Source organism: Nuphar pumila, chromosome 10, assembly GCF_984573655.1.
Source record: "Nuphar pumila chromosome 10, dmNupPumi1.hap1.1, whole genome shotgun sequence".
Classification (NCBI taxonomy): domain Eukaryota; kingdom Viridiplantae; phylum Streptophyta; class Magnoliopsida; order Nymphaeales; family Nymphaeaceae; genus Nuphar; species Nuphar pumila.
This window is the reverse complement of record NC_143258.1, coordinates 11,014,700-11,037,466: the sequence shown is the minus strand read 5'-3', so window position 1 is coordinate 11,037,466 and position 22,767 is coordinate 11,014,700. Positions and strand designations below refer to the sequence as shown.

General features: G+C 37.5%; 1 protein-coding gene across 1 annotated transcript in view; it reads left to right on the top strand.

Annotated features, from left to right (window-relative positions):
* The window catches only part of MCM8 (minichromosome maintenance 8), a 235,267-nt gene extending 214,463 nt beyond the window's left edge, over positions 1 to 20,804 (top strand). The window contains exons 11-17 of the mRNA XM_090018864.1: positions 5,766 to 5,895; positions 6,044 to 6,077; positions 6,195 to 6,366; positions 6,446 to 6,620; positions 19,697 to 19,867; positions 20,229 to 20,342; positions 20,694 to 20,804. Coding sequence (XP_089874990.1) covers positions 5,766 to 5,895; positions 6,044 to 6,077; positions 6,195 to 6,366; positions 6,446 to 6,620; positions 19,697 to 19,867; positions 20,229 to 20,342; positions 20,694 to 20,744 — 847 coding nt within the window. The 3' untranslated portion in view covers positions 20,745 to 20,804. The remainder of the gene's footprint in view (positions 1 to 5,765; positions 5,896 to 6,043; positions 6,078 to 6,194; positions 6,367 to 6,445; positions 6,621 to 19,696; positions 19,868 to 20,228; positions 20,343 to 20,693) is intronic.
* The last annotated feature ends 1,963 nt before the right edge of the window (positions 20,805 to 22,767 follow it).

Genomic DNA, 22,767 nt, shown 5'->3' with positions numbered 1-22,767 from the left:
AAGGTGCAACAGACATTGAATGCTCTGGGATCAGAATATCATGTTCTTGTGACGTCTTTATTGTGCCTATCTACGCTACTCAGTTTTGAAGAATTACATGCCAAACTCTTTCAGTATGAGATGACTCTGAAAAGCATGTCTGATGCTTCAGCAGGACAATCATCTACGCATGAGGTTCTTGCCACAGGGATAATAGCTGATCGTTCACGAGGAGGACGTGGCAGAAGCAGGGGAACTCCAATCCAGGGTGGACGTGGGTTACTACCTACACCAAGTTCCAATGTCAGTATTTCAAAGAATGTTCCCACATGCTACCAGTGTAACAAACGAGGTCACATCAAAGCCAATTGTTGGTTCAATCCACAAAATCGGAATAGAACACAAAATAATAGAAATGCTGCTACATCAGGAACTGCAGGTATATTTCGAGTCAATGATGATGCTAAGGATCTTCTCTTATCTGCGATAGCCAACTTGAATCTAAAATAGAGTGATGATGGAATATGGTATGTTGACTCTGGGACAGCAGCTCATGTCACTGGCAATGCAGGTAAGTTCTATACTTTGACTCCTTATCTTGGTAAATCTAATATTGTAACTGGAGATGGGACTCACCACCCTATTTCAAACATAGGCAATGTCCTCATTCCTTTGTCTGAGTCATTTATTCCTTTATCTGATGTTGTTCATGCGCCAAATATATAGAAAAATATTATCTCTGTTTCTAAGCTTGTTGACTCTACCAATTCATCTGTGGAATTTACTCCTACTTTTGTCTTTGTCAAGGATCTTCAAACAAAAGAGATGTTCGCTAAAGGAGAGCGACGTGGAAACATGTATGTCTTCAATGAAGATTCAGCCTCCAGTGTCTTGAAGCCCAAGTTTGATCATGTCTCCAAAAGCGTCTTAAGTTTATCCAAATGTAATAAGCCAGATCTCTGGCATTCTCGTCTTGGTCATTGTAGTCAAGTCTTTATTGAAAAGTTAGTGTCCAATGGTTTTCTTTCAGAGTTTGTTTCACCTTCATTGAAGGATAAAATGTGTCCCAGTTGTCAAGTCTGCAAAAGTCATGTACTTCCTTTTCATCAAATAAATAAAAGAGCCTCAATGCCCTTTGAAGTAATATGTTCTGATGTTTGGGGCCCAGCCCCCAATCCTTCATCTACTGGAAGCAAATATTATGTATCTTTTATTGACAGTTTCTCTCATTTTACCTGGATATTTTTTATGAAACACAAATCAGAGGTTTTTCTCATCTTCTGTCACTTTCATGCCTATGTTAAAACTCAATTCTCCCAAAACATTCAAATTCTTCAATGTGATGGAGGTGGTGACTATTCCTCCAAAGAATTTTTAGATTTTCTCCAAGATAATGGGATACATCGTAGAGTTTATTGCCCGTACACTCCACAACAAAATGGAATTGTTGAACGTAAACATAGACATATTGTGGAAAGTGCAATGAGTATGATGCATGGTTGTAACTTGCCCATTAGTCTTTGGACAGAAGCTTTTCACACTGCCACTCATGTGATAAATCGTCTTCCTATACCTATCCTTGAAAATCAGTCTCCCTATTATGTTATCTTTGGTGCACATCCTGATTATGATGAGTTACGAGTTTTTGGATGCACATGTTATGTACACATTGACAAATCCATGAGAACTAAATTTCAGGACAAAGCCTCCATATGCCAATTTGTTGGTTATGCAGATGAACATAAGGGTTATAGGTGCTATGACCCTGCCAATAAGAAGATTAGAATTTTCAAAAATGTTGTTTTTGATTAAAATAATTTTCTGGAAAGTAAAGCAAATCACAATCGAGAACATGGTGACGCAGCTGGTAATTGGTATGATCCATGGCTTAGTGCTGAACTTATTTTACATACTGCCGAAGATACTATTTTGACCCCTAAAGGCATACATGGTGAGACGGTTTCAGATGATGCATCACAATCAGCATATCTGAGATACAAAGGTAATGTGTATATCAGGAGACCCAAAGAGCAAACAAATGTACCTGTTGAGGAACACGTTGCATTGCCTGATAACAAAGAAGCACCAAGAAGATCAGGCAGGATAAGACATCCTATTGAAAAAAGGGTTAGTTATGACAACTTTTCTATGGACTTTCAAATTTTTCTATCCAAGATTGAAAAACATGATGAACCACTTGGTTTTCATCAAGTTGTCCAATTCAACAAATGGATTAAAGCGATGAATGAGGAGATCGAGGCACTTCATGAGTGTCAAGCATGGGAGATAGTTGGTCGCCCTTCAGATAAGAATGTTGTTGGTTCCAAATGGGTATATAAAATTAAATATAAACCGGATGGTAGCATTGAACGGTACAAAACACGTCTTGTAGCCAAGGGTTTCACTCAAGAATATGGTCAGGATTACGATGAGACATTCAGCCTAGTAATGAAAATGGGAACTATTCGCATCATACTTGGCTTGGCAATTGAACATGGTTGTGTTAAAAATGCATTCCTTCATGGAAATTTAAAGGAAGAGGTCTACATGGAGCAACCTCAAGGTTATACAGAGGGAGACTCAAAAGAGTATGTATGCAAATTAACCAAAGCCTTGTATGGTTTGAAGCAAGCTTCCAGGTCATGGTTCGAAAGCTTCTCCTTAGAGATTCAGAAGCATGGTTTCTTTCGTTCCCAACTAGATCATTCTCTGTTTATATACAGGAATGATACCACCCTGGTTTTCTTACTCATATATGTTGATGATATTGTGATCACTGGTAATGCTCCAGACCACATTCAACGAATTAAAGTTTTATTGAGTATACAATTCAAAATGAAAGACCTTGGGGAACTGAGATACTTTCTTGGTGTAGAGATGGACAGACAAGATAACAAAATGTCATTAACTCAGCACAAATACACTCTTGATCTTCTGGCTAAAGCAGGAATGACAGATTGTAAACCTCTACCTACACCCAGTGTTGTCAACCAAAAGCTCAGTATTTGTGATGGTGAGTTATATCCTGATGCAGTCAAGTATCGCAGTTTAGTAGGTATGTTGCAATATCTTACTTTTACTAGATCAGACATTGTATATTCTGTTAATCAAGTATCTCAGTTCATGCATGAACCAAAGATTGGTCACATGGATGTTGTCAAACGCATCATTCGCTATCTAAAAGGAATGGTAGGCGATGGACTTACATATATTCAATCTTCATGGAAGTCACCAAAACATAACATACTGGCCAATACAGATGCAGACTGGGCAGGGGATCCAGATGAGAGGAGGTCTCTTTCAGGATATTGTGTTTTCATTGGAAGAAATTTTGTCTCATGGAGTAGCAGAAAACAGAAGGTTGTGGCAAGGTCTAGCACAGAGGCAGAGTATAGATCTATGGCAGCCACCCTATGTCACATGGGTGGGGGTGCAGGGATTCGGCACTTCCAAAAAACCCGGGTGCGGGGGTGCGGCACGGGCAAAAATGTAAATATATATATATATATAGAAGGGGGTCGGGGGTTCCCCTGGCGCGGGTCGGGGTTTAGTTTTTTTTGAAGACTTGTTACCCACGTTCTGCTTGTTGTGTACTTTAGTTCAACGGGACAAAATTGATGAATCGAAAGGATTGGCAATCTGATCGACCCAGCCTGCAGAGTTCTGCTGACTGTCATGATTCAATCATGTCTGAAACTCCTCGGTCTTCACGAAAAAAAATATAAGTGAAAGGTTTGACGTGGTTTGTTGGAGAGAGAGTCTTCACGAGGCCTACGACGCCACTGCCTAGGGTTCTTCAAATTTCATTTTATATACAGTTGCACATAGATGACAGCTAAAAGAAATTTATTGGATTTGACATGTGGAAAAGAGAGGTCTACACAAGGCTACAACTAGAGCACCCATCTCGTCAGGAGAAAAGTGAATACTAATAGCCACCAAGGCTCTACTCTACCACCACCATTATCATTTATTATGAAGAGAGAAAATCCTTGACGAAAAAGGATTTGGTTGGTTGAAGCATAAAGACTTCAAAAGGCTCTTGAATTTTGGTTTTAATTTTTGAGGAAGATGGATCATCATTTCCAAGTTAACAGTATGTTTTCCAATGCTGTGAATTAATTGTTTGGAGGCAGGAATAGTATGAGATGCCAACAAAGCTCGTCAGATGTTATGGACACAAGTGCTCCTTTATAAAACAAGAGCAACAACAACAAGCAGCTGTCCAGAATTTTTTTTTTTTAAATTCTGCAGCCCATTTTGTAGGGCAAATTTTTTTTTAAAAAAAAAATCCAAACAAAAATGGACTGAAATGACCCTAACGCACCCAGGATCGGGTTGACCGCACCCGGTGCCGCACCTGCACCCGCGTCTATGCGGGTGCGGCACCCTGCTAGCCGAATTCCTGTGACATAGCAGCCACCACTGCAGAAGTGACCTGGATTAGGCATCTACTTACAGAGATGGGGGAGGATATCTCAAATTTGACACTTATGTGTGATAATAAAAGTGCTATACAAAATGCATTCAATCCCATTCATCACAGTCGAACTAAGCATATCGAGATTGATCAACATTTCATCAGACAAAAGATAGCAGACAAAGAGATTGAACCAGTTTATGTGCCTTCAGAAGACCAAATTGCTGATATGTTTACAAAAGGTCTTACAAGTCAACGTTTCTGGTATCTGAAGAACAAGTTGCACATGGTTCACTCCCATGCACAACTTGAGGGAGGGTATTAGAATATATTGGAATATGGGCTGGATATGGATCCATTCAATAAAGGATCCATATCCAATCCCAGGTTTTGTATTTTAATGTAATATGAGTTACTAATACAGGGGCACTTTGTCCATGTGTAAATTATTGTAACCCTATTAAGGCTAATGAAGTATTAGTGCAGCCTGTGTGAAGGATACAGGCTGCCAATTCCCAACAATATCAGCTCTCTCTCTCTCTCTCTCTCTCTCTCTCTCTCTCTCTCTCTCTCTCTCTCTCGTCCTTGATTTCTACGGGAATTCTGACAGGAATGTCGACAAAAACTGAAAAAGTAAAAGGAAAAATAGAAGTCTGGTCATTTTCCTACTGGCCACTAGACGAGAAATTATTAGACAACCTTAAATCAGGAAAATACAAAAAAGGAGAAAAATTGGTGACCATTTTCCGGCTGACCACTGGCTGAAAAAAAACATTCATCCAGATTCCGACTAGTTTCCAGCAGAAAAATGGCCAGACACAAACCAGTTGGCTTGGGTGGTGAGAGTGAATGTTGAGGGCAGGGGGTTGGAAATACCTCTCCCTCGATAAACCAAGTTGAAAAAGAAGAGGGGGAGGTGTTACTCAAAACTGGGTTGCAAACCTTGTTTTACCCCCAAATCAGGCTTACCAAAACCGAGTTTGGTGGCATCCAAACAACCACACACTAGGTTTTGGTGTAAAACTTGGTTTGGCACCCAAAACCAGGTTTGGGGTTTTATTGAAACCGAGGGCTAATGGTTCCTCCTCCAAATATGATGTATATCACTTTACCTTATTGTTTTACCCTTTTCTTTTGAGTTCAATATTTCCTATTGATTTCTTACTCTCTTTTGATGTTTGATATTTATATCAACTGGCGTGCTATTGATCTTTCCCCTTTTTCAATTTCTTTTATCTGCTTTAATTGCTTGAATCATCACATAAACCATCACTAATCTTGGAAGCGTTAAAAAATACTGAAGTTTGTGGATGCCATCCTTCAGGTTGGTTTTCTATCAACTAAAGGTATTGGTCTTTCAATGCAGCCGTGCAAAGACAGTTAATGAGAACTTGAAAATGAGTCCTGCTCTCCTTTCTCGGTTTGACTTGGTCTTCATCTTATTGGACAAACCTGATGAGGTCTTGGACAAGCGTCTATCTGATCATATTATGGCAGTAAGTTAAGCTTTTTGTTGTTTCATATCTGCATGCGAGTCCATCTGTGCAGACTATGAGCATTTTAGATTCATGTCCTGATTATGTACCAAAAGTTATGTTTGCATTTTCTTCAAAATATGATGTCCAACACCTTTGTATAATGCAGCTTCATTCTGGATATGGAGAATGTGTCCAGGCCCCAGAAAGGCTAGATGGAGGTGGTATCAAATGTCTTTATTTGATAGCTAGCTGTTTATTCTCTACAATTTATGACAAAAGTTCTCTTTTTTTATGATAAAACAATTCTCTTTTCCTTGTCAAAAAATTTGCAGCTATGCAGAGTGACAGAGCAGCACAAATTGTTATTAGAAGTGGGTCTCTAGCTTCAAGGTTGAAACTTGACCCAAAGAAAGACAAAGATTTTGTTTCTTTACCTGTGCCTCTCCTGCGCAAGTATATTGCTTATGCAAGAAATTTTGTCTTTCCAAGGTGATATGACAATTATTTTGCAAGTAACTTGTATTTTATTAATAAATTGAATGTCATCTGAACCGTTTGGTTATGATAGGATGTCAAAATCAGCAGTGCAAATCCTAAAACGGTTCTACTTGCAGTTGAGGGACCATAATGTTTCAGCTGACAGCACACCCATAACTGCAAGGCAGCTTGAGAGCCTCATAAGGTTGGCAGAAGCTCGTGCTCGACTAGAACTGCGGGAAGAGATCACAACAGAAGATGCTTTAGTAAATTCCTTGCAAACTTCATCTGCAGTGAATAGTCATCAAAAGGAAAATTTTAAATCGATTCTTTTTGTCCTTTTTCACTCTCAATTGACTTACTCCACCTACACATTATAAACACATGTAGCTAAAGGTGCACATCATTAGCAAATATAGACTACTATGATACCTGTTTGTCAGTAAGTTCAATTGCTTTAGTATAGTAGTGGGTGTTCAAGCATGTGAGTCTAGTGGATAAATAGGCAGCTCTTTGATCTAAAGTTGTGCTGTCAAAGTTCTATGTGTGGAAGATCCATGCAAATGCTTGGTAAAATGACTCAACAAGATTGCATTCTCTGAAACATACCAGTTTTACCCATGCGCATATGGTTGATCACAGTGGATTGTAAGGGAGAATTGGACAGAACAAGTATTCATACAAATTGGATTCAAATATAATTTGTGAGAGTTGGTGTCCTAGTGGTATAAAAGTTTAAAGCTGTTCTTGATGCTGCATTTGGAAGGGACCAAAAAATAAAGTTGCTCTTATCTTTACAAAATAAATAACAGAAGCATAATGTTGTTTCTTAAAGAGAAGCATGTCTAAGCATGATGTGTAACTTAAGGGAAAGCATGGCATTGTCATCACTCTTTTTTGTGACATTAGTGTGAACATGTAGTATGTTTTGTTTTCTTCATTAATATTTGTAGGTGCAAGGTTGTAATATCTCAATTTTTCTCAGTTCTTGCTTAATTTACCTTCATAGGGTTTTGACGGCAATAGTGTCAACCCTCCACCATGAATGAAATATTAGAGATTTTGAGTTCATCTCCTGCCTTCTGCATTCATGTTTATTATAAAGATTTTTGAAAGAACAGTGGGGTAGCTTCTGCTAAATAAATTAAATGTTTGCAAGAGTTGATTCATACTTATGCTGAGAAGGATCATAATGAGAGCAATTTCCTTGCTAGAAAAACTAATCAAAAGCTATAGAGTGAATGAGAAATCTACATATCGTTTCCATTAATTTAGCAAAAGCTAGTGATAGAATCTTGAAGGAACCAGTTCCACCAATGCAATGGGACAACCATCTTAAATGGGAAATATTCAAAACATGCATGTTATGTTTAAAACTAGTGCCCTAACTACATAGGGAGAGACGACTTCCCATAAGTTAGAATTGTCTAAATGATGTAGTATTATTTGCAATACTCAAGATGTGGGCCCAAAACCTCCATCTGCATTTGAGAAATATTCTAATGTTGAAAATGAAAATGAAGTGCAATCTAGAAGACCATTTAGAACACCCTCAGAAAAGTTTGTCTTATGAATCTTTTTTATCCAAGTTCAAGGCATGTATTGCATTAATTCATTTCTATGTAGAACCCTCAACCTATGCCCAGGCCAAGGAATATTCAGTGTGAGTAGAAGCCATGAAAGTAGAACTAGAAGCATTAGAGAAAGCCAAAACTTAGACACTTCAAGATATTTCACAAGGAAAGAAACCTATAGGATGTAGATGGATATATAAAGTGAAAACCAAGAGTGATGGGACCCTTGAGAGGTATAAAGCCAGATTTGTAGCGAAAGGATATTTCCAAGAATATGCGATAGATTGTGAATTAACCTTTGCTCCTATTGTCCACAGTTAGGATTCTTATAGTAGTCACTTTCGTTAGGAACTGACCCATATACCAAATGGATGTTAAGAACACTTTTCTCAATGAGAACTTGTTTAAAAAGTGTGCATGGAGGCACCACCAAGTATAAACATTCTTGGAGGGAAATCTCTTAGCTTGTGTAAGGCCTTTTATGGATTGAAACAAGCACTAAAAACATGGTATGCTAGATTTTGTAGGGTTATGATTGATATTGATTTTAGATCTTGCTTGTCTGACACAACTTTATTTGTTAAGGAATCCAATGCAGCTATTGCCATTCTCCTTCTAGATGTGGACGACATGATCATCACAAGGGGAGACAAACATGGAATTGAATATATAAAAAAAGTTCTTAATTTTTTTAAATGATCGATTTAGGCCTTTTAAGATATTTTTTGGGAATTGAAGTTTCTTATTCACCTAAAGGGTATTCGTTATCTCAGTCTAAATTTGCTTATGATATTGTGTTTAGGTTTGACATTAGTGATGATAAGAGAGTTGATACTCCTGAGGTTACAAATGTCAAAATTACAATTGATGATAGAGAACCTCTTGATGATCCCACACCTTATCGACAATTGATTGAAACACTCTCCTACCTATCGATCATTAGACCAAACATTGCTCATGTTGTCCGCATAAATAGCCAATTTCAGCATGCTCCTACATTTATTCACATGGGAATTGTTTTACAAATCATTATATACATTAAGCATTTTATTTGTAGAGACCTTTTTCTGTCTTCTTTATTTACTTTGGATTTAATCACTTATATTGATATTGATTGGGGATGTGATCCCAATAATAGGTACTCAACCATGAGTTTTTGTATTTTTATAAGTGAATCTCTTATCTCGTGGAGGTGCAAAAAATAGTAGAATGTCTTGCTTTCATTGCCAGAAGCCGAATATTGGGACATAGCCACGACTACGATGGAGGAGGTCTGGATAAGGAGATTGTTGATAGATATGGGAATTCAAATAACAGGAGTTTCAAAAATGTATTGTGACAACAAGAGTGCGATCTACATTGCCAACAACCATACGTTTCACGAAAGAACAAAACATGGTGAGATAAACCGTAAGACCCACAATTTTTCAGTAAAATTTTTGAATAAAACTAACAAGTATTTTATGTAAAACTATCATATTGACTCGGAATGCGAAACAAGCAAATTTCAACGAGCCAATTATACTTAGGACATATATATTCTCGGGGATATGTGTTTAAACAGTCAAGGAGCCATAACTCTCTCCCTGGACAAAATTAGGAGATTTCGCAAAGCCAATCTGCTTCGTCCCTTCGAGACGAAGAAAATGATGTACTCACATTTTTCACGAAAAATATCGGCAAAACCCCGAAAATATGCGGGCTCCACAAAAATACCTCACAAAAACTATCTTGTATGCCCCATATAAATATCTCATGGATTTATTAAGTAGGCTCCATAGGGACATAAATGTCATTTAGTTACTTTGCTCGAGTTTGGATCTTGGATCAGGTGGATTAACTAGATCGAATCCAGACCACATATGGATCCAAGATCCACAAAATTGCCTATAAATAAGAGACCCCTCTTAAAAAATCGTCTTGCCCCCTCTTTCTCCTCTTTCTCTCTCTAGCATCTCTCCTCTCTCTTGGTTCTATCCCAGACCAAGCTCACTTGTAGTGAGCTTGGACCTGCCTAGCCTAGGCTGAGCCCAGTTGGGTCAAGTCAACTTAACCTACTAGGCTAGCTTTTCTCTCTCTTCCTTGTTTTGATCTTAGCCTAGGTCAAACTCACTTAACCTAGACTGAGCCTACTTGAGGTGAGCTTGGACCCACCTGACCTAGACTGAACTTAGTTGGGACAAAACCCCTTAGCCTTGACTATTTGATCTCCTCTACCATTTCATTGGCTAGGTCTAACCCATCTGGCCTAGTCTAGCCCACTTGAGGTAGGTTCAAACCCAGTTGGGCCTAAACTAGGTTAAATCCGGTTTTGGTCTAAACCTTGTCGTTTTGCCACACCATTGAGTTCTGCAAGAGACACTCTTGGTTGTGACCGTACCAGATGTAAAGGACGTATCGGCCATGACCTAGGAGTGCCTCAACACCGCGTTGAGCCACCGCCGCCGATCCTTGGTAAGTTTGTGCACCGAACAGTGCTTGGGCTCTTGCTTTTCACAATATATATGTACTTTGCTTAGGCACTTAGTCTTGTTGTTGTGCCGAACGGTGCTAAGGTACCTGCTTCTCGGTTTCACTCATTGGGCCTTGCTTACGCTTTTTACATTGTCATCGCGTTGTTATGTGCACAGGCTCTCGCTTTTACTAAATATAGTTGTGCATAAATAAGCATACAAATGGAGATTGTTCCCTATCGTCAAAGCGATTCCAAATACCCTTCCTCGTTCAAGATGTTGTTTGGCGAAGAAAACCCTATTGGAAAGGTTTCGCAAATTGCACAAAATCGCTTTTACGTAAACATGTAAGTCACTAGCATATGGCCTAACTAAGTCCCGGGTTTCCAATAAACCATGGAAGATGAAAAGTACGTACATCGGTGTGCATCTATCCCCGAATGAACGTGGCATTTCTTCCATCAAAGAGAGGTGTTGTCGAATTTTCTAATACAATGCTCACCAAGCTTAAAAGGGTGTAGCGCTTTCTCTGTCAAAGAGAGGTACTGACGAATTTTCTAACAAAATGCTCATCAAGCTTAAAAGGGGCATAGCGCTTTCTCCGTCAAAGAGAGGAGGTGTTGCCGAATTTTCTGAGAAGATGCTCACCGAGCTTAAAAGGGCATAGTGCTTTCTACGTCAAAGGGAGGTGGTACTGTCGAATTTTCTAGCAAGATGTTTACCGAGCTTAAAAGATCGTAGAGCTTTCTTCGTCAAACAGAGGAAGTGTTGCCGAAATTTCTGGCAGAATACCTGTCTGAGCTAGTATGAATGGCACGATGATACCCCTATTATCGGAACCCTGCCTGGATGACTCTTTCCATTTTCGCCTACAAGGGCACCGTACTTGTAAGGGCCGATGCACCAGAGTAGCCGTTGTGCTTTGTTAGGCCAGTACTCGTTGCGGCTACATACGTTGAGCAGTCGATCCAAAGTGATCATTGTCTATGTATGTCATGTGAAACATTGTACTACAACAAGACTTGTAAGGGCCGTTGTACCGGAGTTGGTTGTTCACCCGCAAGGGGTGAAGCGCTCGTGAAGACTAGTTGCTAAGAGTGAGGTCCTGTATGCATATGAATAAAACATAACAATAGTCCCTGGATTGCTTAAGTGACACTTGATGTCCTAATAAGAAAGATTATGTTGTCAAACCCCCTTCAGGACTTGCGCTCACCGTGGCATGACGGTGATGGTACCACCTCGAGTGACCTGTATGATGTTATGGACCAAAGAGTTCAGATGACCTTCCGTCACTTAGAGGTTAGGAGGTCAGGTTATCCTTAAGATTTAGAGATTGAACCCCGTGACTGCAGTAGAAGGATGCATCCGAAAGGACCTGGTGGGGTATCCCGGCATGAAAATTGTCGCCCTATTACGAACACTGGGGTATAAAAAATACATAGCATAATAAACTCGCAGATGGATTCGTTTGACGTCGAAGCTAAGTTCTCTCACGTACCAGGGGGTGAACGAGTAAATATCGAAACAATGCATTAGTTATAGCTTCAACGATGAATGAATGAATGTGTGTTATTATTACTCATGCATAACCATGTGAAAGGTATTGATATTGGTACACTGTTGAACCAATCGGACAAAGGACCCAAGTTGTATCTGCATGACTAAGATAAGATTGAGGAGCTCTTGCTTTGATTTGTGGGATATCGATACACTAAGTCGTGGAAACTTGAGTTGCGATATTCCAACCGTGGCCCTGAAGAGGCTTCTCATGCTTATACGCTAAGTCGTGGAGACTTGAGCTACATTGTTTCCAATTATGGCTTGAAGAGACTTTTCATGTTTACAAGCTTTATACTTGTTTGAATTGGAATGCTTTCCTATCAGACCAGCGATGGTTTTAATTCTATTTTATGGGGGATACATATATTGAACTTGCGTTGTGATATGCAGAGCAGGGCGACATCAAGTTCTAGGGTTTCTCGAGACTGTGTTGGACATTACATTTATAAAACTAGTTTTTATAGAATACTATTTTACCAAGTAGTAGTATTTGTAATAAATGACTCATTTTGTTTTGCGTAAATGAAATACTTTGGTGATCAATGAGTGTTTGGCCACATACCTGTGACTTTCCTAACATCTTTTAAAACCGACGACTAACTATCGTCTATTTCCGTTGCTAAAGACCTTTTCTAAATTTCGCTGCAAAAAAAAAAAAGGAAATCCATGATTTTTTTACCAAGTTTTGTTTTGAAAATCCTGGATGCGATTTACATTTCCAGCAACCATACATTTCATGAAAGAACAAAACACGTTGAGATAGATTGCCACTATGTACGAGAGAAGTATCTTTAAGAAAACATTGATCTGCTCTATGTCATATTAGAGTACCAATTGACTGACTTTTTCTCCAAACCTCTCTCAACTCCTAGATTTCACTTTTGATCATTATACTGTAAGTTTGAGGGAAGTGTTAAAATATGTATATCTTCTTGTATATATATGTATATATATGTATATATTATATATATGCCTATGTATACATACATATTTATACGTATATGTATATCTATAATGTATATATATTATACTTTTTCATTGTAATCGTTTTGTATTTTGTATTTTTATATATATTTTTTTATTTTTGGTCAACTAAGTTGACCTTGACTAGCTGTTAGAGTTGGTCATTTGTGTATAGTTCTTCTAGCCGTTAGACTAGGCCTAATGTCTTGTAATGCTCTCTCTTTACTTTTGTTACGCTTTCCTCTCCCTCCCTCATTTGTGTATAAATAGGGGATCTTCCCCCATTGAAAGTATTATTATTAATAAAATATTATTTCTTTTACTTTGTGTGACTTTGTTGGTGTGTGCCCATAGTGGCCCTTTGTGCTCGTCCGCTTTAGATTATTGGTGGACATTTGTTTGTGCTTGGAGGCTCTTTTCTCTAACATAAGCCAATCTATTTGTAATAGTCCCTTTGACATATTGTAGTATCCTTTTGGCGGCCTCCATGTGACCCTTTGTTATTCTTTTAGAACCAAGCGTTTTCAAATCATTTGAATTGGTTTTTTATGCTAACTCTGATTTTTCTAAATAACACTTTGAAATAAACTCAGAGAAGTAAATACCAAACCAACAATGACATTTGCCTACAATTAAAACGGATAATCAAATCCATAGGGGATGTAGTTAATTACTTTTAATGCAATTAAGGAAAATCTGGCGTTTTTTCCAAAATGGTTTAGAAAACCAGAACTTGAAAGAGGCTGTTAAACCACATTTAATAGCAGTAATACTTTTGGATCTACGAAGATTAGTAATTTGAAAGGATATGGAAGCTGAAATCAATTACTGGATTTATCATATTAATTGCTAATCCACTACTTAAGCAAAAGACTAACTTTTAGTACATTTGAAACAAAAGATTTCTGAATTCAGAAGCTCTGGTTACAATCAATTGTTTGCAAGCAAATCAACATGTAATATGCTTAATCATAAATATCAGAATTATAACTATCATGAAACTCCTTGTCAGAAATCCAACTTTAATTGTGAAATCTGAGACTAATTATCCATAAGAAACTAATTTTTACACTTTAATCCTAATTAACAGGACCAAAATTGCTTACATAACTTAACAAAAATATTTATGTATATCCCTGCTTGTTAATGATGTATGTATACATGCATGTTAGTGATGTGTGTGTGCCTTAGTGGTCTTCTTTGTGTTCATATGGTCACTTTATGATTACATGATTGTTGTTTTAGTATTAAAGCATGTTTTCATGTATGCATTTGCATGGATGATCTCTTATGAGGATTATGTACATCCCTTTATGGAATTTGTGATTGTTCATTTATGAGCATATATGACTATATTCTCTTATGAGATTAGTGGAATTTGTATGTATGCATTATTGTGCGTATGTGAAATTTCTTAAAAATATGAGTCATCAGTATCACTCTTGTGCCTTTGTGGTCCTCTTGCTAAGATAACTAATGATTATTTGGATTGTATGCGTTGTAAAAGTATCTCCAACAAGATACGAGGATCAAGATTACAATATTCTTGGAAATAAATACGTGCACATAAGCACAACAAGAACACTTGAGACACTTGTGCACAAAAGCACAATACAAACTCATAAATGCGCAAATACATACACAAGAATCATAAGCATTAAGAAAATAAGCTTGGGCAATAATCCCAAAGCCTTGAGAATAAACAAGGGGAGAGCCCCTTTAAATAGAGGAGGTGGAGGCCTTGGAGGGGCTCCGGCTCCACTTCTAGTCGTTGGAGCCCCTCCAACGGTCTCAAATGTGACCGTTGAAAGGGGCCCAACGACTAGATAGTGGGCCCCTCCAAGGTACATCCTACCTTTTACAAGATGAAATAAAAGAATAAATTAAAAAAAAATGAAAACAATAATTACAAAACATATTCCAAAAAGAATATGTAAAAAGACTAAACTACCCCTACAGCTAAACAATACGAAAATATATATATTTGATATATATAATAAGTAGATACATATACATATATATTAATATATGTGTATGTATTACCTTATATATATCAAATATATATATATATATTAGATTACATGGTTGATTAAATAATTTAACACCCCCCCTCAAACTTAGAGCAGGATGACCGAGAGTTTGCTAAGGAGGAAGTTGAAGTGCGGAGCACACAAAGCTTTAGTGAAGAAATCTGCCAACTGATATTCTAACGTCACATATGGAAGGTCAATGACTCCTTTGAGATACCCTTCACGAACATAGTGACAGTCCATTTCGATGTGTTTAGTCCGCTCATGAAAAGTGTGATTTTTTGCAATATAAAATGCACTTTTGTTGTCACAACACAGCTTAGTGGGCCCTTCTTTTGTGATCCCCATGTCTTCTAGCAACTGATGAATCCATACAATTAACATGGTAGTAGTCGTCATGGCATGATATTCTGCTTCAGTCGAGGATAGAGAAACTTTTTGTTGCTTCTTACATCTCTACGAAATCAGTGAGTCTCCTAAAAACACATAAAAACCAGTGGTGGAGTGACGGTTATTTGGATCACCTCCCCAATCAGAGTCAGTATGAGCAATTAATTTTAAGTCAGAAGAAAATGACAGAAAAACTCCCTTATTTAGAGTACCCTTTATGTATCTTACGACTCGCAAGATGGCACTCATGTGGACTGATGTTGGTGCATGCTGAAATTGGTTTGCAGTATGGACTGTACGAGAGATATCAGGTCTAGTGATACTCAGATACATCATTGATCCGACAAACTGTCTGCAGTGAGTGGGGTTCGAAAGGGAAACACCATCATCAATCTTCATTTTAGCTCCTACTCTGGCAGAAGTTTCACAAACCTTTTCATTTGTAATACCTGACCTGTCAATGATCTCAGAAGCAAGCTTAGTTTGAGATAAGAAATATCCTTTATGAGAGTATGCAACTTCAATACCCAAAAAATAAGTTAGAAAACCCAGATCGGACATTTCAAACTTATCCTTTAAAATTGATTTTATGCTCTTAACCCCTTTTGAGTCACTATCAGTTATGAGCATATCATCCACATACAACAGTAAGATGACAATTCCTGCATTGGATTTTCTAGCAAACAAAGCAGTATCAGTAAAATAAGATGAAAAACCATTTTCTATCATTATATAATTGAACCTATCATACCAAGCCTTGGGGGCTTGTTTCAAACCATAAAGTGTTTTTCGAAGGCGAAGCACTTTCCTTTAGGAGTCTCCATTCCAGGAGGAGCATTCATATACACTTCTTCATTTAGATCTCTATTTAGAAATGCATTCTTAACATCCATTTGGTAGATGTTTCACTTGTTGATTGAGGCAACAGTTATAAGACATCGGACGGTGACCATTCAAGCTACCAGGGCAAAGGTTTCTTTATAATCAATCTCATATTCTTGACTATACCCCTTTGCAACCAGACAGGCCTTATATCTCTTGAGGGACCCATCACTCTTAGTTTTAACCTTAAATACCCATCTACACCCTATTGCTTTCTTACCTTTATGAAAGTCTTCAATTTCTCATGTCTTAGCTCTTCTCAGAACTCCGAGTTCATTACCCATTGCGGCTGTCCATTCAGGACATTTTCGTGCTTCCTCGAAGTTTCTAGGTTCTATGTAAGAATGAATGGCGCTTAGACAGACTCTATGTTTAGGTGAAAAAAATCATATGAGATGAACCTAGAAGGAGTTTTTCTATGTCTTTCGGTCCTACGAAGGTTCTCCTCACTTTGAGGAGCAGTTCTACTAGTATCATCATATCTTTCAAGAGCACTTTTGAAGGAGTTTCTATCTCTATGAGTATAGGTGATGGGATCTCTAGGAGGTTCCTCATTGACATGTTGATGAAATGGAGAGGACACAGGACTGGTTTCCCTGGTTTTATTATCACTTGAGTCATTTTGATTTGATGCACCATCACTAGTATCATCTCCTTCAGTTAAAAGATCAAATAGAAAAGAATAGTCTACATTCTCGTCATTAGATTCAAGATTTTCGAAACCACTGAGATTTTCCAAAAAACTTACATTTCTGGAAACATATAGTTTATCATTTTTAATATCATAACATCGGAAACCCTTTTGAGTTTCGGAATAACCAAGAAAGGCACAAGGAATGGCCTTTGGGGAGAGTTTGTCATTTTTATCAATAAAGACAAAACATTTATATCCAAAAACCCTTAACCTGCTATAATCAGGTTCTTTCTCATACAATCGTTCAAATGGGGAAATCTTGTTCAATTTTTTTGATAGGAGTCTATTTATAAGATAGACCGATGTAAGGGTCACCTCAGTCCAGAGTCTTTTTGGAATATTCTGCGAAATGAGCAAGGTTCTAGTTGTTTCAATGATATGCCTATGCTTTCGCTCAACCAACCCATTTTGTTGTGGGGTTTATGGACAAGATTTTTTATGGAGAATACCATGACTTTCAAGATAACTTTTGAATTCATTTAAAAGATATTCGCCACCGGAGTCGGTTCTAAAAATTTTTAAACTTCCATTGAATTGATTTAAAACCATCATATGGAATGTTTTAAAATTTGAAAAAACTTCATGTTTATGTTTAAGAAAATATATCCAACAAAATCTAGTGTAATCGTCTACAAAAATAACATAGTATGAGAATCCTTCTTTAGATATCACTGGAGCTGGACCCCATATATCGGAGTGAACAATTTTAAAAGATTTTGTTGTAAACATAGATCTTTGAGTAAATGGTAGACTTTTCATTTTCCCAAGAAGACATTCATTACATACAAAATTCTCATTATAAAGATGCTTAATAAAAGGCAAATAAGAGATTTTAACAATGTTGGGATGCCCCAGTCTCTTATGTCATACATGAATATCTTTGTTTTGAGCAACATTACAAAACTGGTTCTTGAGAATTTGGAGAAAATCAACATAGTAGAGGTCTCCTCTCCTAGAGCCTTTCCCGATCAACTTTCCGGACTAGCGATCTTGTATCCAACATTTATTAGAAGAGAATTTTTTATCGCAACCATAGTTCGAGAGTTGAGAGATCGAAAGTAAATTTAAGTTTAGTTTTGGTATAAGACGAATTTTTGGAACAAAGAAATCTTGTTTTTCAAAATTGCATATTCCTTTAATTTTAAAAGGTGTTCCATCCGCTGTTGAGACAAAAGATGGAAGAGAATTTTTAGAAAAATCAGAAAGAGAACAAGCACTTGGAGTCATGTGAAAAGATGTACCGGAATCTAGGAGCCAAGATGTCTTACCGGGAGGTGAAGAGGATGACATAGTGGCTCCGGAAATGCCTCCCTTGAGAAGAGGTTGTAGAGCATCCACAATTTGTTGAAGGGAAAGAGGCCCATTTGATGAAGATGGTCGTTCTTCTGGTTGGGATGCCATAACCGTAGCAAGTATTTTCTTCCATTTGGGGCAAATGGGTTTGATATGCCTGAGTTCTTTACAAAAATGTCAAGTTAATTTGCTATAGTCTCTTTTGCCATATCGATCATTTCCTCCTTGACCTTGATTTTTGAAATGAGGCGGTTTGTAGGCTTTCATATTATTCCCGGGTCTTGACACGACATTTACCCCTTCACAATCATCTTGAGAAGAAGAGGTAACAAGGATGCTAGCATTATTCTTACTAATCCCCATACGGGTTTCCTCACCACTTAGCTTAGTGATTACATATTTAATGGAGGGAGATGTGAAGGCAAATAGAAGAGAGGACCGAATTTGTTCAAATTCGGGTTTAAGCCCATTTAGAAAATTGAAGAATCGATCTTTCTCTAGTTGTTTGTGTCTTAATTCGATTGCTTCTCCACTCCATTTTGGTTCGAACATATCTAGCTCGTCCCAAATAGAAGATAGTTCGGCAAAATATTTCCGAATAGGCATATCGTTTTGTTGAAGGGTCAATGCCTTCTTTTGGAGGTAATACTTGTGTGATAAACCCCTTGAAGTATACATTTTTTCAAGGTACAACTAAGCTTCGGAGGCCTTCACGTCTTTCTTGACAAGAGAAGCTTCTAAAATATTGCCCGAGAATGATGACTCACTTCAATCTTCAAAATCTTAAAGGCATGATTTTTGAGGCACTCGAAAATGAGGATATGCATGATCCTCCTTCTTCAATGAGGCTCTGATACCATGTAAAAGTATCTCCAACAAGATACGAGGATCAAGATTACAATATTCTTGAAAATAAATACATGCACATAAGCACAACAAGAACACTTGAGACACTTGTGCACAAAAGCACAATACAAACTCACAAATGCATACACAAGAATCATAAGCATTAAGAAAATAAGCTTGGGCAATAATCCCAAAGCCTTGAGAATACACAAGGGGAGAGCCCCTTTAAATAGAGGAGGTGGAGGCCTTGGAGGGGCTCCAGCTCCACTTCTAGTCGTTGGAGCCCCTCCAACGGTCTCAAATGTGACCGTTGAAAGGGGCCCAACGACTAGATAGTGGGCCCTTCCAAGGTACATCCTACCTTTTACAAAATGAAATAAAAGAATAAATTAAAAAGAAAAATAAAAACAATAATTGCAAAACATATTCCAAAAAGAATGTGTAAAAAGACTAAACTACCCCTACGGCTAAACAATACGAAAATATATATATTTGATATACACAATAAGTAGATACATATACATATATATTAATATATGTATATGTATTACCTTATATATATATCAAATATATATATTAGATTACATGGTTGATTACATAATTTAACATGCGTGTATCTCATATTTTGATGTTCCAATGTCTGTTTTTCAACAGGACGTAGTTGAAATAATGAAAGAGTCACTATATGACAAATTTGTCGATGAACATGGCATTGTGGACTTTGCGCGAAGTGGTGGGATGAGTCAACAGAAGGAGGCAAAACGTTTTCTTAATGCTCTCCATCAACAATCTGAGCTACAACAGAAAGATTGCTTTTCAATATCTGTAAGCATCATATAATGCTGGGTTCCATCTTACAACCTGAAATGCAGTTTCTTTTCCTTTTCTTTTTTTTATGTGCATGACCATCTTTTATTTAGTGAAGCCAAACATGTGAAATTGTGGTTGCATGTACAAACTTCTGCATAAGAATATTCAAGTTCACTTTAAGCATCCAGGGCCATATTGCACTATGCATCCTCGGTTCCTTTTAAGTCCTTATTCCCATGATGTTGTCAGTGGCCCATGCCTTGCTATGGTCAAAGACAGGCTGTATTTTTTTGACATCTCAAATAATTTCGTTCTAATTGAGTCATTCTGGACAATCTATTGCTGGAGGCCTTTAATATCTTATTCTTGTGATCAGGAGATGTACACTCTGGCAGACCGGATTGGCCTTAAGGTTCCAGACATTGACACCTTTATTGATAACTTGAATAGTGTTGGATATCTTCTTAAGAAGGGACCAAAGACATATCAGGTACATCACATGCAGCCTATTTCATCTTTCTTTCAATTTCAAAAAATACGGAGTTGATCCTTTCTGAAAAAGATGAAAAGCCAAAATCAGCAGGAATTTGCCTTTTTCTTTTTCTGGAACCGAAAACCGAACAGCTGAAAAAATTGGCACTGTTCTCACTGACCCATTTTCATTCTAACCATTGTTTAAGTTGTTTTGAGTTTCCCACACAGGAAGGATCACTGAAACAAATTAGAATGCTTGAAGATGTTAAAAGTTTTGAACAAACTAGTCGTGTTCTTTTAATTTTTTGAAAATCATGGATCCTTGTATTATATTGTCATTTGAGCATGGATCATTGAAATAATGTAGGTGTTATCATCATCCTATTGTCGAAGTCAAGCATCAAAATCAAGGTGCTAAGTTGCAACTAGCAATTCCAGCTTATGGTAAATCTTATCATTTAACCTGCTGTATTTCCTTCTTACCTTTATTGTTAACTAGAGATTGTGATATTTTTTTTATGCATTAACCATTGGTAAAGTAAGTCTTCAGTTTCTGATTATGACAAGAAGTTACTGTATTCAGCTTGAATACTTGACTAAATATTTAATATGGTTATTATTATTTTTTCTTTGTTCTCAAATATTCAATAGCCTTTTTCTTCCTATTGCCAATAAATTGTGAGTTTTCATAATTTATTGGATAGTAGTTTATGTCCAACACTTTTGCAGTACAGACAAAATATTTTATCAAGTTTGAACCACATGGAATTACTGCTTGTTAGTTCTATCCCAAGGTAGTGTTCAGATTATTTAATTTGTTTTTTTTCATTATTTTAAACAGGAAAATTGTTGTTTAAATTAAATTTTTGTTGTTTCCATATAAATCTACTTAGCTTTTGACCCAACCTTAATGTGTTTAGTTCCAATGCAATTTAGTTAGATCCAATAGGGAGATGGATGGTGAAGGGAAGAAGGATGCTGGCTCAGCCAAGGATGGTGCCTTGGACGGAAGAGACGATGTGAAAATGGACACCACGCCTTAATGGGCATAGATAGTTGGGTGTGGCGCAATGAGGAAGAGTGAGCTTTCCACCACAAGGTAAAGTGATTGTGAACATTTCAGGGGACTTTTGTGCAGTGGCCAGCGAGGAGGGATCTCTATGCTAACTTGCTGATCTTCAATCCATGGAGTGATCATTCTAAATGAGAGAGCTGATCAAAAGATGGGACCTCAGCTAAACCAACATTCTCTTCTCTGCCTGATGGGGAGTTCTTGGTAAGGCTTGGCCTAGGAAAAACACACATTTTTGCGTAGCCCATGGGTTGTAGCAGGGAGGACTTGTTAGTGAAAGCTTGGAATGGTGAAGGCTTTCCAAAAATTCAGAAAGAAAGATTCATGCTAGTCTGGTTGAAGGTGTACAACTTCTCCCCCATTGTTTGGTGCATAGATATTTTTATCGTGTTTAGATAAAAAATACATAAATAATAAAAGAAATAAGTAAAAAATGCAAAATAAAGAAGAAAAACATATTTAAAATGTAAAAAATAAATAAAAGCAATAAAACTATTTGATAATATCATGAGAATATCGCAACATTCTCATGATAATATCACCGATATCTGTGACTATGATATATATATATATATATATATATATAGAGAGAGAGAGAGAGAGAGACGAACACCTTTTGTTCATGCTGAACAAGGAACCGCCTTAAAAACCGACTTTTTATTAGAAAACGTGTCGACCCGTGTTGGCTTGTAGAGCTTGGCTCAACTTGCGATGAGCAAGCCACGTACAAGCAGAGTTTCACCTTTAATGAGCAGAAATCAGCTGGTTTTGCTTGTTTACCAGCCCTAGGAACCAGCAAACTTAGTCCACATCCCTCTCCCACACCCAACTCATCTAGCATGTCCTTCACGCATCCCTTGCCTAACAGGTCTCTACTTACCAAAGACCCAGCTACTCTTCTCATCCGGAGAGTCCATCTGGGTTTGAGGTGTTCGTTTGGATCCTATTTTAGTTCAGAGCTTATTTGGGTTTTATTTAGAAGTGGATCTTTTTTTCATGTAATGGATCTATCTCATATCCAATTTAGAATTAGGGTTTTCTGCTTTACCCTATAAATATTCTTTATACGAATTCTTAGGGGGTCTATGGATAATAACCTTGCATATTTCTTTGATTTATTGAATTTTAATTTGCTATTTTTCCATTATCTGCTTGTCTTCCTAGCATAGCTTCCTAGGAGTAGCGTACAGGATTAAGGGTGCATATCCTCTCTCTCTCTCAACCCACCTTAAGTTCCATCTGAATCCGCTTAGAGACTGGTTTACCCTACTCTCTCTCTTTCCCATTCCCAAACCAGGTCCCTATCATGGATCGTACCCGTCAAACTGGTCCATTCATTTAGACTAAAACCCTCTATAGTCTAGATCCA